Source organism: Abramis brama (genome assembly GCF_963993115.1).
Source record: "Abramis brama genome assembly, chromosome: 5".
Taxonomy (NCBI): Eukaryota; Metazoa; Chordata; class Actinopteri; order Cypriniformes; family Leuciscidae; genus Abramis; species Abramis brama.
This window is the reverse complement of record NC_139967.1, coordinates 5662822-5682744: the sequence shown is the minus strand read 5'-3', so window position 1 is coordinate 5682744 and position 19923 is coordinate 5662822. Positions and strand designations below refer to the sequence as shown.

The 19923-nt window shown below is 36.4% G+C and overlaps 1 protein-coding gene across 1 annotated transcript; it reads right to left on the bottom strand.

Moving 5' to 3' along the window:
* Positions 1–5921: 5921 nt before the first annotated feature.
* On the bottom strand, positions 5922–19435 carry LOC311083054 (uncharacterized protein). Its single transcript, XM_084114305.1, has 10 exons — positions 19310–19435; positions 18539–18615; positions 18341–18403; positions 17581–17655; positions 17287–17352; positions 15158–16948; positions 10138–10230; positions 9987–10046; positions 7922–7984; positions 5922–7811 (listed from the first exon to the last, which is right to left on the bottom strand). The coding sequence occupies exons 2-10, from the start codon at positions 18566–18568 to the stop codon at positions 6045–6047; spliced, it is 4008 nt and encodes a 1335-aa protein (XP_083970431.1). The 5' UTR covers positions 18569–18615; positions 19310–19435; the 3' UTR covers positions 5922–6044.
* Between the last annotated feature and the right edge of the window lie 488 nt (positions 19436–19923).

Genomic DNA, 19923 nt, shown 5'->3' with positions numbered 1-19923 from the left:
AATATGATATTTTGTTTTAAAAAGTTACCTTATATATGAGGTAAAAATATGAAGCTGGAGAAAGTGCGTGTTGTCTGCTTTCCTCTGTGTGTGAAGTGCATAGACAGTAAAAGAAATGGACACAGCGACCCCATTGGATTCAACAGAGACAAAGTGAAGCCCATTAGAAACTCTTACTTCCTGGGGGTCCAGCGTACTGCGCACTCAAACTGAGCTTGACGACGTAGATGTGACGTGAGCAAATCGTCTGTCTTCTAGTAGCTGTGCCAAGAGAAATCTGAATCATTCCCTTCCGAAACTTGCAGAGACGGAGAGCGTGAGTAGGAGCTGTCCATGAGCGAGGAGCAGGAAAAACTTTTAGTAGGTGTTCTGATTAATTACTTTGTCATTTTGCCTCCAGGTCCTCCCGATTGCGCGCGAGCTTCTCCTCCGGTCCATACGGTAATTTCTTACTGTGCGACAGAGAGTCGCGTGGCTGTGACGCAATCGTTAGCCTACTTTTACAAAAACTGCTTCTACAGGGCCATAACATAAGCTACAAGGTAATGGAGCATTTTATACATTGTCGTGTTTCTTTAGAAATAAATAATGGACAAATGGAGTCTTTAAACGCCTCAGATGTGAAGTTATTCGCTGTCAAAGTGACGCCAAAATGAATGGGAGTCAATGGGATGCTAACTGCAGGTGGGGTTCCGTTAGCCAATGGCGGCGTCCGGGGGTACCTTCAAAATAATACAAATCCCTGCCCCCTTGGGTGAAGTGTAATCTGATCTCAGCGGTGGCCGCAAAATATTTAAGATTCTTCTTCTAGTGTTTTGGCGGGTTGCTGACCACTGTAAAAGCTGCATACCGCCACCTACTGTATTGGAGTGAGTAAATGATAAAATCAAAGTACCTAACTGTTACAGTCTTTGGTCTAGAGATCAATCAAACCATGATTTTTACCAGTTTCACATAGAAATAAACTTTTATTTCTACCTATAAAGGTTTTAATTTTAATAGATTTTTAAATTGTGTAGAAACGATCTCATGAAAGTGCGTATCTATACCACGGATATTAGCCTATGTATCGTGCCATTTATACGCATATTATATGCATATGATACACAGTTTTCACGTGCATATGATACAGACTTTATGGCATGTAATACGCACGTACTTTACTGTTTTCGTAAAGGCCCTATAGAAATATAGGAAATACTGCAGAAATATAGGACTTACAATGGATGCTAGATGCTTCACATCTGCTTTGGTTAACAAAGAAATATATTTTTCTGTTGATCACTGGCAATAAATACAGTCCACTTTGATATTATAAAAAAACATAAAAAAATATAGAACATCATGTAGAGAAACATCCAGTTGTCTAAATAATATGTGAGATAAATACCCATATAGGGCAAGTGTGCCCATGTACCCTTTAAGGCCACTTTCAACTCAAATTAAAAAAGAGAAAATCATATTTTATGCAGCTCGTTTTGTCCTTAAGTCCCTTATGTATAACCTGGCATAACTCGGGAGCCAAGCCCAGTTAAGGCTCGAGACTCCGGGCATGGAGAAGTTCCAGAGGGATCCTATTTTCTACGGTTCAGACCGCCACTTCCTATCCAGCTTTGACCAGGCATTACTCGGGACCCAAGCAGTGTTGGGGCTCCAGACTCGGGGCATGGAGGGGTCACCCAGTGGGCCCCATGTGCCGGGAGTGAACTTGACTTGGCTTTGTTCCCAAGATATGGTAACTTGGATCTTTGACCAGGCATAACTCGGGGAACCAAGTTTGGTCATAACTCGGACCACACTAACGGACCACAGAGTCTGGAGCCCTAACTTAGCTTCCTTACCGAAATACTCCCGGTCAAAATTTCACCTTTTATGGCAAGCCGTTTTAGCTTAAATTGTACCCAGCGTTACTCGTCGTAATTGCATTTTTACTAGTAAGAATTCAATTAGAGAGCTCTACAATTCAATTCTTACTAGTAATTACAATTAGAGAGCTCTACAATTCAATTCTTACTAGTAATTACAATTAGAGAGCTCTACAATTCAATTCTTACTAGTAATTACAATTAGAGAGCTCTCTTATTCAATTCTTACTAGTAACAATTCAATTGTAGAGCTCCGTAATTAAAAATGAATGGAGACATATGACTAGTAAAAATTCATTTGTAGAGCTCTCGAATTGTAATTGCTACTAGTAAGAATTGAATTGTAGAGCTCTCTAATTGAATTCTAACTAGTAAAAATGCAATTACGACGAGTAACGCTGGGTACAATTTAAGCTAAAACGGCTTGCCATAACATTTGACCGGGCATAACTCCAGAGTCAAGCCGATTTAAGGCTCCAGACTCCCAGTGTGCTCTAATCAAACATTAGTAAAAGGAAATTTTTAATACTTCAGTCACTGAATAAATGTATTTATGTTTTACTTCTTTAAAATAAAATATTTTTTATATTTTGTGAATCAGTCATGATGTGGTCTTATTTGGAACACATGTGGGCTTAAATTGTGCCAAAGTACCAATGAAGCCCATGCCAGACTTCTGACTTTATTCATAAAATATCTTAATTTTATATTCTAAAATCTACATCAACTAATTGATACATTTTCAAATGAGAGATAAATCTTGCATTTTAACAAATGATTTTTCTTATAAACCATGCCAATATCTATGAAAAAAAACCTAGACTTAGATTTTGTGGGCTTGGTACACTTAACCTATCGTCCCCTTGGAATTATAAGGTTCTATCTGCTTTCCGAGCAGTTTTGAGATATTGAGCTATATTGTTTCATATCAAATTATTTTACATAAGAGCCATATGGTGCTAATGGGACTTTGCTACAGTCTTGTGTGAATGCCATTCAAAATCTCAAGTACTTTATAGGCAGAGGCAGCACAAAAACAGAAATGGAATTAAAACTATGAATTATGGTATTGTATAATGTATGATTTCTATAGCACTTTATACAATAGATTGTTCCAAATCAGCTTTACAGTGATAAACAGGAAAATAATTATCAATGATGCAAACAGAATTCAACTGCAATAAAGCAGCTCTAAAAAGACAATAAACCATCATTATTCAGGTGAAATCAGTTCAGTGTTGATTCAGTTTGGTTCAATAACTGCAAAGTTAATCAATTATGAAATGAGTTCAGTAATAAAGCAGCTCTGTAGAAAAGAGTGATATCATCATCAGCTCAGTTCTTATTCCAAGAGGGTCGGTGCAATCAAATCAATAATATTGCTGAATATTAAGTGTCCTCAAACTAATCAAGACAGAGATGACAGTAGCAAGGAACCCAAACTCCATCAGGTGACAGAAATGGAGAAAAAATAAACCTTGGGAGGAACCAGGCTCAGTTTGGGGACCAATATGGTGTGGTTATGATTCTAGGCTAGACTGGGTAAACCCAGCCCGATCGGCCAGCGATTAGATTTCGCCCTGCAGCTCAGGCTGGAAATCTGTATTCTTCTATCCTGCTTCCGTTACAAATTTGCGGGGACCAATCACGAACTGGCTTATCCACCTGGCGCGCTATTGGCGGGTTTAATCCAATCCAATTCCTTCTAACCTCTCGACGATGCTCAATGGCTTCTTTAGTTTAGCAAACAAATCCCTCGAGTGGGTGTAAATACCACTCAATTTCATGTTTTTTTTTTTGCACAACCTGCAAAAATTGCTTGATGCCATTGCTGCTTCTGCAAACCGCTGATCAATGCTACAAACCAACACATTTGTTGACACGTTTCCTGCCTGGAGTTTTCGCAGCAAAGTACGTCACCTGGATCGTTGGTCTGATTGGTTGAAGGACTATCCAATTGCATACAGAGTCATTTGAACTATGCCCGTTGATCGCGCTTCTTGTGCAGTAGAAAATACAGACCAGACTCCACAGACTAATGTTCAATCTTAAAAGATTGAGCTTGTTCTGGTGATACTAATTCTTAGGCTGCATCACAAGTTAAAATTGTGGATTGATATTATTCAGAACATTTCATCAAATTCCTTCTGTGTCAGAATCAGAGTACATCATGCCAACATATGAAGGCGGAGGAGTTGAAGCTGGCCATAGCGTCTGTGCAGAGGACTTGTCTGGTTCTCGTGTGCAGAGGATATGTGCCGATGGCTCTTGTGTCTCATTGTTTACAGTCTGGAAGTGCTTATAGTCAAGAATGAGGCCAATATATTTTGTTCAGCATGATTATTTAATATAGCAAAAATAAGGCACAAGGTTAGAAAAAATAAGACAACAGGTTTATAAAAAGATATACAATGTATATGTGTAGCTGTAGGCCTATTTTTTTTACAAACATCCGCAGAATTGAACAATGCTGGAGCAGTCAAAGATATTTAAGAAGAATGTTGATCTTTTAAAGGAATACTTAATTGAAATGAAAATTCATGAATATTTATTCATGTTGTCTATTTTTTCCCCCAAAATATATTTCTTCTGCTTAAGAAAGTCATGCAGGTTTGAAATGATGAGGGTAAATAATTCATGATAGCATTATCATTTTGTGTCTATCACTTTAAAATATAGCATTAAGGATTTCTGGAAATTAAGCAGAATATCATTTATCCTTTGGAATCATACAGATACAGTCTAACAGAGATCAGGATATTAAAGTTACACAAGAATCAAGTCAATAGACAATGACATAGGGACAATGAATAGACACATTTGCATAGAGTAATCCAGGAATCATACAGAACTTATAACTCTACACATAATTGAATTAAATTGTTTATTAAACATGCCTGCATAACAGTGGCGGATACAGAATGTCATTAATAGGTGGGCCTGGTGAATATACGGAGGGGCCTCGGTTTTTTAAGCTTATATACATGCCCAGTGGCGTAACTTTGCTAAATCAGATATATGTACAATAACATTACGATGTCCAGCAATCGATTTAAATAGTAGGCTACATGGGGTTTAATTTGTCGTATCCGCCTATTAGATAAACGTATAACTTAATGGTCCAGTGGTAGAACGTTTGCCAATCGTGCCAGAGGTTTTCGGTTCTTATCCGCACTCGTATAGTTTTTTTTTCTCGTATAGTTTTTTTCTCTCATCAAAACCGATTATGTTCATCAGTGGTTGTATATCAAGCAGGGACACGTCTGTGTGCATTATGTTTTGTGATTTCACCAGAACGAATAGAGAGTATCCGCAACGGATTGAAGCGCGCGTCCGAGTGAAGACTGTGCGGCGTGTGCGCGAGCCACACGAGAAAACACTGTATCCGCGCCACTGATCGCAGTGGCAACGAGCACTTTGATCACTTGATTTAAAAAACACATTTCAGCGCTAGATCGTCTCTTATTTAAAAAACGAATGAAATGAATGCTCTGCCAGTTAACTGGAGATGTTTTATTTTTTTGTAGAATTGGTACATTCGTGCCGCGAGATGTTTTAAAAAGTGGTGGGGACAATATCGACCCTGGCAAAAAGTGGTGGGGACATGTCCCACCCATCCCACATGCACCACCCGCAAATTACGCCTATGTAACACGCCTGATAAATATGTCAACTATAGCACATCGGTACTTCGGTAGTGAATTTAAATAGGCCTATGCCTTGTACTCATGTCAGTCAGCCCTCCCGGCTGCTTTAAACCTGAAGGTCATCTGTCTGTCACGCGACTCGCATGTAGACTATCACAACGTTAAGTCAGTGCGCGCACGGAGAGCGGTGTTGCGTGATAGCATCACTGGACTGACACGTGATATGCCGACATAATAGTTTTCTTTTGTAGCTATTTTTCGTACCTACTGTACATAAATGTCCTCAAGAAACTATTAAAATGAAATGATTTGTTAATTCATTATTATTATTAAAATTAAAATTTTAAATTGTTCGTATTAATCTGATTGGGAGGGCCACCGGTCAATCTGGGTGGGCACATGCCCAGGCCCACCCATAAATCCGCGCCTGCTGCATAATACCCCAAGATATATGAATATGATATAGACACAGTGGTGCCTATCAAAACTCAAGACTCTGCTGTCCCATTATTCATCTACAGTCTTCCTGGTTTTATGGATCTATTTCCATGTTCACATCATTGTCTTCCAAGTTAAGATTTAAAGATTTATATTCAGAGAGTAATTTTAGGATGTCAGATCTCTCACTTTTCTTGGCCTGTGTGACGATACTTTCCAGGATGGGCTGCATGGAATAGGCATATTCCACGCTTCTAATTTGCTGTTTTGCTCCTTTGTACACATATCCACCAGTGTGCACACCAATCAGATAGCAGTGTTCATCAAAAACTGGAGAGCCAGAAGATCCGTGAAAGAAACAAGAGTCGTAATGGATCTTGTTGTCATGATTTTCCCATTTCTCTGCCAAACACTGTTGTGTAATCACATGAATGAAATCACGATTCTCAGATACGTGTTTATCTGCAGCCTCCAGTCGTTTCTCTCTCTCAATGATGAAGCAGGGGTCCATTTTCTTGACCCCTGCTCCTGGATGTCCCACAATGCAGATCTGACCTCTGTTAGGAGGGGGGGCATGAATGTATTGACTGAGCAATCCAAGACCGTTAGCAATTTCATCAGTGGCTTTCAGTTCAAGAAGAGCAAAGTCAAGATACCTGCCCATGTTGTCTTTGCCATAATAGTACGCTGCAACCTGTTCCTTGATCGGCACATACTTGGTCTCATTTGCTTCCAAATCTTCATATCCAAATACAGCAGTGAATGTCTTTGAAAGCTTCTTGGAGAAAGGGTCAAATTCTCCAATAACATGAGCATTAGTGAGGATGTATCTGTCAAAGAGTAAGAAACCGGTTCCTATGGCGGATCCCTCCACTCGAATCTGACACACAGAGTCAGAGAGTCTCATGAGCTGCTTCACTTTCTTCACCTCCAAGAAATTTTCAACACTTTTTTGATATTCTTCTTTGAAGAACTTCAGAACCTCAGACTTGTTCTTTAGGTTCTCTCGCTGCTGTAATGTCTCCAGTAAATCTTTATGCTGATCACGCAGAATTTTCGCAATCTCTTCAGATTTGTCTATGGGTTTAACAGCATACCGCTTGGTTGAAGGATTGGTCGACTTTGTTGTGTTTCCATTTTGTTGTTTTTCTTGCTCAGTGTTGATGTGATTCTGGCTTGGCCCGGCATTTCCTGCCGCATCAGCATCTGAAGCTTCATTAGGCTCAGTTTGGACACAAGTCGCATCCTCCTGACTCTCTGGCTGATTGCTGTCACTGATAACAACTACCTGGAAAGTCTTTTTGTTAAGCGTTTCTGTTACAGGTATTGAAAATTCATGTTTTGTCTCTGTACCAGACTCAGAAAGGGCACAGTGTTTTTTGAAAATGACATTGTTAAATCGTCCATCACGTTTAAGAGCAGTTTTGATTTTCTCACCTTTGAATGCAAACACACAAACATAACGAACCTTTTTCCTCAAAGCTTTGCTCTTCAGTAAACATGTCACTGTTGGCCCTCCTTCTTTTTCAACCAAAAAGGTGACTAATGTTTCAGGTTTACCTCTTTTACTGACTTGATTTGTAGAACTATTTCCATCCTTTTGGATGAAAGTTATGTCTAAGATATCATCTTCTTCAATAAGACAGCAGGGGAAATCTGTCTTCACAGCAGCTCTAGGATCTTTTCTATTGGTTCTTTGGATGAGTATTTCTTTCTGATTATTCTTCTGTTTGTCTTTTTCACTCATGAAAATTCCCGTTGTATTAAGAGCCTCAAGCACAGTCATGGAAGTTTTAAATGGCACTGAATATGTCTCAGAGTTTAAACAAAAAGTAAAAGTGTGTTTTTTCTCTTCGACTTCCTGTTAAAATGAGAAAAAAGTATTTATGTACACAAGCATTCAAGTGAATTCCACTAAAAAATGTTTGTAATAAATGATTAATTATGCATGTGTTACAGAAAGTGATCTACCAGCTTCAGATCTTTTGAGGGTCCCTCTTCAACTTCTTTCTTAAATGAATGAGCCGTCGTTTTCTGGGAAAATGTCAACAACAGTGAAGTTAATGCAGGTGTACCACTGTCTACATCTTTCTACAATAATTTAAATAATGTAAAGGACAGGTAAACATTTATGGAACATTCATGTTATGGAAATTTCACAGCAAATATGATGCCGCAAAGCAAAACAAATGTCTTTTCACCCTGAGAGTGAAACAAATATACCTTGAGAAAATACAGTGTATAGAACATTCAACAACATCTGCTGTAATTGACAAGTCGAAATCAGTGATATTTTATTACAGTTCAAACAGAATATTTTTGATTTGTTACCATTCCATCTGTGTCTTTATTTCTACAATGAGAGTTAAAACACTGCGAAATAACAATGATTTCTTTAAAAATTGTCTTTTATAAGAATATCATTCAAGCTGGGTGCACACTGTGTGATTTTGGCCACGATTTGGCCGCCTGAGACAAATTTTGCAAATCCTAAAAGATTCCTCTGATCCTAGGATAAAATCTGAAGTCTTTGATCATTAGTTTGACATGTTCACCGACAGCCGATTAATTGCGATCAAATTTTACCTCAGACGAAGTTCTGGCAGAATCAGAATTGCAGTGTGACTTCTACGATGACCGTCAATTTGTCTTCGTTAATCAAGACAAGCCATGACCAAAATTAACATCAGAGATTTCTTTGTGGTCACCATTGGATCATTATTGCAGTGATTATTAGGTTTGTAGCATGATGCTGCATCAACTTTGGGCAAAGTTTTGACATGTTCACTTAAGCCTTGTTTATACTTTCGCCTGGCACCGCAGCGCGAGTCTCTGCAGACTGCGCGCGCACCTCCGCAAATGGACGAGGCATTTATACTTGACGCGCTCGCCGTTGTACTATTCTTTGAAACGATAGGGGGCAACTCGAGTAATTGTCCTCTAAACCATCAGGAATCAGCGGTTAGCAGAAGAAGCTATACACACGTGACAATGTTTATTTTAGTACACCACCACCAGTACCACACTACAAAAAGAATCATGCAAAACCCAGTAAACCCTGAGATTATTACTAGTGACAATAAAACAAAATATATGGATATAAGAATGTGTATACAATATAACTAAATTAACAATCTCTTACATATTTTCTAATTTCACTAAACATTTCATTAAGTTTTGTGAACATTTTTATTAAACATGGACCTTTATGTTCATTAAGGTCACACCAAATGAATAAGCCTCAGGCATATAAAATGCATATTTACGCCTGTACAGTAGAGGGCGCCACTCAAAATAACCTTTCAGCTGTGCTACCATTCTGGATTAAAGAACAATAGGATAGAGGAGAAGGAAGTTCAATGCTCTTATTTGTAAATCTAATCTAAAGTCCTTTTTGCTTATTAGTATGGTTGAATTAGACCATTGAAGGTCAGCAGCAAAGACATTGGTAAATAAAGTGAGATTAAATACATAAAGTGTATTTGTGTAATTTAATATAGTTAATTTATAAACGTTTTGCGTAAAATTCTGAGATTGTATTTTATTGTTTATTCATTTTGAGGAATACTGAATGTTTTTGTGCAAGTGAGATGAGTAAATGCATGTTCACATTTAGTCTAGAACTAAAATAACCATCATGTTTACACAGCGCACACAACACCTCACTTTATTTCTACTTCTCACTTTAACATGGGGACAGGAGAGCTGTTAGTCAATAAATGTGAAAAAGTAACTAGCGTTACCTATTTGAAAAAGTAACTTGGATATTTTGTTGTAAATTGAAAAAGTAATGCATTACTTTACTAGTTACTTGAATAAGTAATCTGATTATGTAACTCAAGTTACTTGTAATGAGTTATCCCAACAGCATTTGGATTTAGCAACTGATTACATTTTTAAGTATAATTGGGATTTTTTATTGGAATGTTGATAACCCTCACTCAGGCACTATAATTCACAGTAAATTGTGACAAGTGTTTTTTTGTTTTGTAGGCCTTAAGCACTATAAAACAATCAACAAATATCATGTCCTTACCTGAACATTTTCACTCGCTTGTGACGTCTCCCCAGATTCATTGTCTCTGGCAGTCTGTTTCTGAAAGAGACAAAAACATTTCCATTACAACTAAGCCTAAACCCAACGCAGTGTCTAAGCAGAGAGGATGAGAAGAATAACAGTCACCCACACGGCTCTGTTGAAAGGAGCTCCGAAGGTCGGTCTGCTTCAGTTTTTTGTTGGGTGGTACTTTAGGCATGTTTTTAGACTTTCTTCTGAGCATCTTTGAACAGAACAAATGATGAAGAGCTGAGAAAGATTTTTAACTTGCATAACTTGGTTATTTTAACAATGTAACCTTAAAATTAGTGACAGTCACCTATTATTCTTAAAGGCACACTATGCTAGATTTGTACCTTATTATAACAGTATGAAATCATTTCTATGGTAAACAAACTCGAAGTAGAGCGAATGGGCGCCGCTGGCAAAACCAGCAATGCAAGTTTGAGAGGTGGCGCCCCAACAAATCTCACGAGAATCACGACTTGCTTTACGGCACGACGTCACATACATCAACAACATATGAAGCAGCCTCTATGGAAGACACTAGCACGCATTTCAGACGTGAATCATGGCAGAGTCGACGAAGAAAACCAAGAAAGCGCGGTCGGAAGAGTGCAGAGACGGCTCTGCGTGAGTGATATTTGCGACAGTAACGTTGTTTGAGAAAAACGGAAACTGCATAGTGTGCCTTTAAAGTAGTATTACCTTGCAATGTGTTATTGTGTTATTCTTCTGCTAACATTAATATTTAATTAATATTTTCACAGTCAAATAAGTATAGTTGGCATTCAGTGAGTTATCTTTGAGTGCTTAAGTATTTATCTTTACTTAATCTTTTTTTAGCCCATCTGTATGCAGCTTAATTGGCTGGTTGGTTAGATTTTGTCCTTGTTTTGAAAAATTAAAATGGTCATTTACTCAAACTTAAGTTGTTTCAAACCTGTGAGTTTCTTTCTTCTGTTGAACACACAAAAAAAGATATTTTGAAGAATGTTGATAACCAGACAGTTAATGTAGCCCATTGACTTCCATAGTAGGAAAAATATACAATGGAAGTAAACGGCTAAGTTACCGTCAACTGTTTGATTACCAACATTCTTCAAAATATCTTCTTTTGTGTCATCTTCGATAATAACAGTGATTCGACACGATTAGTTCAAGAACGAAACACCACTAATCAAAACACCTTTGATAGTATTGCATTTTAGAGCCTCTGATGTTCATAGATACAATGTAAGCTTTTTGGATTGTAAATTCTTTCACAAATAAGTCACAACAAGTGCATTTTATCCTTTACAGCATTTGTTTTTAACCAGTGAAACATACAATTAGGTGTTTGTAGTGATTTGTGTTGATATTATTGAGGTAAAAGAAATCATTCGATAAAACATTCATTCTAAAAATATATTAAAAGTTGTTGTAGACATCTAGGGTAATATTATATTTTGTTGAATATGATATTTTGTTTTAAAAAGTTACCTTATGTGAGTTAACAGTTTAAATAAAGCAGGAGAAAGTGAAGTGCGTGCCGTCTCGTCTGTTTTCCTTTGTGGAAGTGTAATCTGATCTCATAAAGCGCGCGTAAAAAAATTCAAATTCTTCTTCTAGTGTTTTGGCGGATTATGGACCATTGTAAAATCTGCATACCGCCACCTACCATATTAGGTGAGTAAATGATAAAATCAAAGTACAGTTTTTGGTAAAATCATTGATATCTAGACCAGATTCATGTAGAAATAATTGTCTGTTTGTACTTATAAAGGTTTTAGTTTGAATAGATTTTTAAATATATTGTTTATTCTCTACCTATACCCCGATTATTTTGCCAGTGTTTGTCGAAGTTGCTTTTAATTTTATTTAAATATATGGCTACGCTCATTACGCTGTGATTTACAAAAAAATATATGTTTGTTAATCACTGGCATGGCAATAAACAAATACAGTTAATTTTATGAATTGTTATGTTTTGTTCAGCTCATAATAGAAGATCATAGAAACTCCAGTTGACTAAATAATAAATTAGATAAATACCCATATATTGCTTCATATCTGATTATTTTAGAGCCATGTGGTGGTAAAGGGACTTTGCTACTATGTTGTGTGAATGCCTACTTAAAGCACTTGAGATTTATTTGAATGTCAGAGAGACAGCACAAAAACAGAAATGGCATAAAAAACTCTATCCTTTTTAGCTCTAACTCTGAATTATGGTGGCATGATGAGACCTAGATTGCAATTTTAGATGTTCTTTAAAAAGTAATCAGATCTGCCATTGAGCAGTATTAAATGATCAAGACTTTTTTTCTCATTCAGTAATACACAATTGTAGGCTACAGAAAGGTAATTCAAATCTCAGGAATATTTGTTTTAGGTAGGCTACTGTGAAAATTCAAACAAACAAGAACACAAATAAAAGAAAGCAAGCTTAGGCTATCTAGTTGTTTCATTAAAATGCTGAACGAGTAGCCTATAGCTACAATTATGCCGTGTTCCAGGCAACCTGTAACCCGTGTTTTTCCAACTCGTAACTGGGAGTACATCGTTCCAGGCAACCTGTAACCCGTGTTTTTCCAACCTTATACCCATGAAAGTGCACTGGAACGGCAGTCAAACCCGTGACTTCCCACCCGTGAACTCGCACTAGATCGATGTGTTACGAGTTGGAAAAACACGGGTTACAGGTTGCCTGGAACGCGGCATTATTATCTTCACACTAACTATAAAACACAACCCTTCCTTTTTTTGTTTTATACATTATACATAATATATAATATTGATCATTAAAACTGACATTTAACAAAAATAGACAGGGTTGTGTAATTTTATTTTATTATGTAGCCTACATAGAGTGAAGAGAATGTACATAAATATTTTAAATATAAAATAAAATGACAAAACCTTTTTTGTTAAATGTCAGTTTTGATGATCAATAATAGCCATTATAAAAGTATAAGTTGCCTAAAAGGTATAAGAAGCTATAGGCTACAATAAGAATAAAGCAAACGATTCAGTAAAACACAAGTCACCTCTCTAGTAGGCTACAACGTTAAAGTTAAATAGCCTAAATATATAGTTATGAAACTTCACTTTGCCCTCAGCCAAAAGATTTGCAAGGGAACAAATTATAGATTAAAGAGACCAAAGATCACCTGTTAGATATACACAAGAACGAATTATATCTCGAGACTATAGGCTAAAAGTTATAGAGAGCCAGCGGCAAACGTCAGAAGGACTAGCCGATGAAGGGCTGTTCCAGGCGGGGTACATGAGCACTGAGCGCCTGGTGATCACCTGGATCTCACAACTCCAAAAACGTCAGATCAAATTTTAAAATAGGCGCTATATTTATAAATAAAACACATATTTGATCTTTAATCAACTACATTCTCGCCTGAAAAACCCTTAAAACTACATTTCGTGACACAATAACAGCAGTATTTTTAAATTACGCGGGGTTGTGCGAGATGCATTCTGGGATACCTGGCTGGCTCAAGTCACCTTCTTCTTCTTTTTCAATGGCGGTTGGCAACCAGCTTTTTGGTGCATTACCGCCACCATCTGAACTGGAGTGTGGATCAATATGTCAACCTACACTTCCTTAAATTCTTTTTAATAAACCCAGTTATCTTAAAAAACAAAAAATTTCACCAGATCCTCTTTTCAGTATATCATGCAAATTTAATGTCATCTGGTTCTCACCAAGTTGTAAAATCAATCTTTGTCTAGCTTGATGGTATTTAGGACAATACATATTTACATGCTCTATTGTCTCTTTTGCTATTGCAATATTCACATATTCCATCAACATGCTTTTTCATTATAAATAAAGTTCTATTTAGTCCTGTATGTCTGGACACCACATCTTTTTCTCGCTTACTTCTGTATTTATTCCTGTTCTTTCCCACTTTTCCTTGAATACTACCATGGGGAAAGTTACAGTATGTGTTTGTATTGTCCGTATCTCAGGAGATCAAAGTATCTGAGGTTCTTAATACTGTGTTGTTCCCTGGATGATCAAAAAACGTTTTTATGTTTAGTGATAGCAAGTCCCTTTTTGTCCTGAGCAGTTAAACTGCTCAATATAGTCTTCAGGAAAAACCTCCAGATGCTGGAAAACCAATGAAATTGCTAGACCTGGAGGTCATCTAAATGCAAATGTACTCCTCAAAGTTGAATGAATTGACTTTTTAAATTAACTTTCAATATGTCTGAAACTTCATGTTTTACTGGGAAATAGATACATAAGACATAAGACAACATAAGACAGAAAACATCAAGTCTTTTCATGTTTTATTTAATGTATATTGTATGTGTAATACAAATTAAATTTTCCTATTTCTTATTTACAGGAAATTCAAAACAATTTTCAGACCCAACAAACTAAAGATCCCAAAAGCTTGCCAACATGAGCAGCAATAAAACCTTAACCAACACATGAATCACACACTAATGGAATAATGAATGTAAGTGGAATTAACATTAAAGCTGTATTTGTTACATCAAATGTTTTATTTTATTTGTTGTAATTGACATCTACATCCATCAAGCAGGTATGAAGAACAGTGATCTGGGCTTTTTATTGATTGTGTATTGTTGTCTCTTATTACAGTGATTGTCAAATCAATTAATTTGGTGTATTTGTGCGATTCAAAGAGGATTACTGTTAAAGCTTGAACATGATCTCTTACAACAAAGACAAAACATTCAGATAAATCAATGTAAAATCACTATATCAACAGACATAAAAAGTAAAAATATAAGAAAAATGCATTAAAGATATATGAGTGAATGAATTGTAGCATAAGTGAAAGGAGTATGTATGGATATATGAATACACAAGTATGTATGAATAACAATGTAAAGAAACAAATAACTCTAATTTTAGTCTCTGCCAAATGAACAACGTTCACTGTTCTGCTCGCTTGGCACGAGTCAGACCCACAATCACCCGCAGGTGAGATGCATGACTTTACACTTGTCAAAAATAAGAGAAACCAAGTGTAACTTCTGCTTTTGAACACACAATCATCGCTAAGAATTATATGAAATGTGAAACCCTATAATGACAGTGAAGAATCTCTCAGAGTTGAAGGCTTGATGTCATGTTTTCCCAAAGAAATGGCGGCACAAATGTGTGGACGGCTTCAATCAGAAACTTCCATCTCATAGTCGGTCTGAATCTCTTGATCTGCAGTTCCATACTCATAGCTTTTATCGCTGTAGGCTTCTTCTAAGATATTAACAATATCATGCGAACCTTTTATCCTTGCCTGTGCTTTGATCATTTCCAGGATGGACTGCATGGAATAGGCATATTCAACAATGCTCCTAGTTTTACCTTTTTCTCCTTTGTACACATATCCACCAGTGTGCACACCAATCAGATAGCAGTGTTCATCAAAAACTGGAGAGCCAGAAGATCCGTGAAAGAAACAAGAATGATAATTCATCTGGTTTTCATAAATGTCCCATTTATCTTCAAAACTCCTCTGTGTAATCACATTAATGAAATCACGATTCTCAGATATGTGTTTATCTGCAGCCTCTTGTAGATCATTTTTCTCAATGATGAAGCAGGGGTCCATTTTCTTGACCCCTTCTCCTGGATGTCCCACAATGCAGATCCCACCACTAGGAAGGGGGCCAGGACTAAAACTATCGAGCAACTCAGGACGACCTGTGATTTCATCACCAGCATCCAGTTCAAGAAGAGCAAAGTCAAGACGCCTATTGTTGGCGTCTGTTATGTTACAGTAAGCAGCGATCTGTTTCTTGACACGCACCAGCTTCACCTTTGAGTCCAGACGTTCAAAATCAAATGCAGCTTCTAAAGACTTTGTAGAAGAAAGCTTGTCTGGAGACTCGAGAAATTCCCTAACAACATGTGCGTTAGTGAGAATAAATTGCCTAAAAAGTAGGAAGCCGGTTCCTCTAGCGGATCCCTCCACTCGAATCTGACACACTGAGTCAGAGAGTCTCATGAGCTGCTTTATTTTATACACCTCAGAGAAACTCTGAACACTTTTATCATATTCTGCTCTGAAGAACTTCTGGACCTGAGTCTTGTTCTTAAGGTTCTCTCGCTGCTTTAACGTCTCCATTAAACCTTTAAACTGAGAACGCAGAATTCTCAGAATCTCTTCAGAGTCCGGAATTATTTTAAACGATTTAGCTGAAGTATTTGTGGATTTCATTGCGTTTCTCTTTTGAGTTTCTTCTTGTTCGGTGTTGACGGGATGCTGGTTAGGATCAACGTTTTCTTTCAAATCAGCGGCTGAAGTTTCATTCATTTCAGGGCTGACATCACTCAAGAAGTCTTCTTGGCTCTCTGGCTCGTTTTTATCACTGATAACAATGATCTCAAAATGCTTTTGATCAAGATGCTCTACAGTGTTTGACATTACATGGTCTATCTCGCTCCCAAACTCATGGAGTGCACACTGTTTATCAAATATGTCATTGATGAAGCGTCCGTCACGCCGAAGAGCATCCTTCAGTCTGTCTTCTTTGAACGCGTACACACAAACATCCTCAACTTTCTTCCTCAGCTCATGGTTTTTCATTAAGCGTTTCACTTTATCCCCTCCTTTTGTTTTAATGTAAAAGATTACAAAGTTTTCTGATTCATTGGAGAATGAAAGCCGTCCAGTTGTTTTTTTCTTTGTATCAACATTTCTAGTATTTTTGATGAAGGTTATGTCTAAGAGCTCATCTTTTTCAATAAGACAGCAGGGGAAATCAGTCTTCACAGCAGCTCCAAAAACTTTTCCATTGGATCTCTTGATGACTATTTCTTTCTCCATGTTTTCTTTTTTAATCTTCTTGAAAATCTTGTTTGTTTTAAGGGCATCAAGCACAGTCTTGGATGTATCACACGCCACTGCATGCTTCTTGAATTTGTAGCGGAAATTGAAACTGTGGCTTTGCCCCTCATCACGCTGTTAAATTCAGAAGAACAAGAATTCAAAAAGCATTTAAACATTTATAAATAAATGATTTCCATAAAATGATTACCATATTGTGCAACATTATGATATATACAAATAATAGACAGCAAGGACGAGTATCCATACAGTTTTAATTTGATTTAATTTGGATCCACAAGTCACTGATCACAATGTTCATAATGCGCACTTTTATTTTTTAATTCTTTAATTTAGGTGTATTATTCTTCAGGTAGAAGATCAGCCACTGATTACACGGCGATCTGCGGAGACGCAATACAGGTAAAGGCATTTGAATTGATAAGCACCAAGTATCATTAACATTCACAAACCTGCAGCATTTGGCTTTTTGATGGAACCTCTTTAACTTTATCCTTGAAAACATCATTCTTCCTTTCCTGAGTGAATGTCAACACAACAGTATAGTTAATATGAGTCCACTAAAGGTTTACCATCATATTGTAAATCATAAGCAATGCAATAATTTGTCACTCTAAAAAGATATGGCTTTTTAAAGCAGCGTTGTCTTTCCAAAATGCTTTAGCTAGAGTAATTCCACACACTTTTTCACAAGACCCTTAAATAATCCTCATCCAATGATACAGATATGTCAGTATGCAACAAACCTTTAGAGGATCACGGCCATTGTTGACTTTTCCTTTTCCTATTCCATTTTTCTTCCTCGTAATATTAATTATTTTCTAGAACAATGGCATAAGCAACATTAAAATAGCATATATTATTATTATTAATTGAACACATTTGAATCTAATACAATTCAAGACATTACCAAAATTACATTGAATTTTATATTGCCACAAAAAAATTAATAAAAAGTGCACTCAAAGTATGTAAGATTGTTAGTTTCTTTAACGTGAACAATTTAAAAATATGATGTCTCAGAGTGGGAAAAAAGTTCATTAAACTTTCTATATATTGCAAGTCTTCTAAAGCCATAGAGTAGCTTTGTGCGAGGAACTGACCAAAATTTGGTATTTGTATTCTTTTAATATATGCATAAACAAATGTGGAGGGAAAAACGTTATCTTTAGAAAAACTTAGTTGAATAACGGCATTTTTTGGTCTGTTCGTCTTCCTCACATGTGACAGGATCCAGAGGTCTGGGAATATAATGCACAAGCTATATAGACTACATTTATAGTGCTATTTTATGACTTTGACAACTCAGTGACTCTGAACTAATGATTAAAGACATGGGTTTTTAAAAAGTTTTTTTTTAATTTTGAAATAAAAGAAAAATCTTTGGTTCTTTTGCACTTGCTTATTTACTTGACCTTGATATCTTCATTAGCTGAGACATGAGCAATTACCTAAAACTTGGTTTCTTAGATCTGAATCATTATTATTGAAATATCATAGGCTTACCTGCACCTTTTCACCAGTTTGTGACGCCCCTTTGGCTTCACTGTTGCTGTCAGCCGGCTTTTTCTGAAATAGACATTCCACAATCTTTACCATAATTATTTAGATTAAGCTAAACATTTCAATATGATCCCCATAAAGAATGGCAATAGCCAAGCTTAGAATTTGAAAGTCAATATTTATTAATCAGATATATGTCACCGAAAAATAATTCAAAATGCTGTTCTCCATTTTCTTCGCTGGTGTTGATCGAGAGTGATGTTGGCAAATCAGTGTTTCTGTAAAGAGGACAAATTATGAGTTTAAGATTAATATCTCAAAGAAATCTGATTAAAAAAAAAAATTATATATATATATATTATACTACATTACTAAAGTATGTATAGTGCAGTCTACATAATTGGTAAATAAAAATTATCTTACAATCCAGTTGTGTGAAAAATGTCTTCCAATATTTTGACACAACGGGATTATTTGCTGAACACGAGGAGATTGTGACAAAAAATACATTTGTATTGGTACTGTTTGCACTAGTGAAATGAAATGAAAACATTAGGCAAATCACATTAGGCAAATCACGTTCGTCGTCCAGTAAATCATTCACTAACGCCATTCCCAGCCCGCAATCTGTGAAAGCGGGAAAAGCCCCAAAGCGCCTCACGTCACGTGACACTACAGTGATTCGACACGGTTTTATTTTGTTCACGAACGAAAAGCCACTAATCCAAAAACCTTTGGTATCATCGCGTTTTAGAGTCTTTAATGTTCATAGATACACACTAAAATGCAAGTTTCCCCCCAAAAAATCATAAGCAAGTCACAACAAACGCATTTGATCCTTTACAGCATTTGTTTGTTTTATTACAAGTGAAACCATTAAGTATAACCGAAATCATTCATGCTAGAATGTATTTTTAAAAGTTGTAGTAATTATATGTAGTTGAATATGATATTTTGTTGGAAAAAAGTTACCTTATGTGAGTTAAAATAGCTTAAAAGAAGCAGGAGAAAGTGTGTGTCGTCTGTTTTCCTTTATGTGGAAGTGTAATCTGATCTCGAGTCAAACAGCGCGCGCAAAATATTAAAAATTCCTCTTTGTCTTTTGGCGGGTTACAGACCATTGCAAAAGCTGCATACCGCCACCTATTATATTGGAGTGAGTAAATGATAAAAGTAGTCTTTGGGAAAATCATGGCTTCATTGATCTCTAGACCAGATTCACGTAGAAATAATCTTCTGTTTCTTAGCCTACTTATTTTGCCAGTGTTTGTCGAAGTTGCTTTTAATTCGTATTTTACCTTCATTTGTGTCTCTATTTAGCTAATTTGTCTATTTAATTTCCTTGTAGCCTACCCCTATAAATCTGGTATCCAGCGGAATTGGAGCTATTTTTTTTTTTAACTCAAAATACTTCACATATAAACTTATGTAGAAATATTACTGTTAATCATTGGCATGGCAATAAATAAATAAACTCCACTTTAATTTTATGAATTGTTATGTTTTGTTCAGCTCATAATAGAACATCATGTAGAGAAACATTCAGTTGACTAAATAATAAATTAGATACCCATATATTGCTTCAA

Bases quoted from the DNA above. Each gene is read 5' to 3' on its own strand.
- LOC311083054 (XM_084114305.1), bottom strand. From the start codon at position 18,568: ATGGAGAACAGCATTTTGAATTATTTTTCG. The intron at 17,353-17,580 runs GTTTGTTGCATA...ACATTCACTCAG, and splicing joins ATGGCCGTGATCCTCTAAAG to GAAAGGAAGAATGATGTTTT. The intron at 10,231-15,157 runs TGAAGCCGTCCA...TTCTGTTCAAAG, and splicing joins ATGAGATGGAAGTTTCTGAT to ATGCTCAGAAGAAAGTCTAA.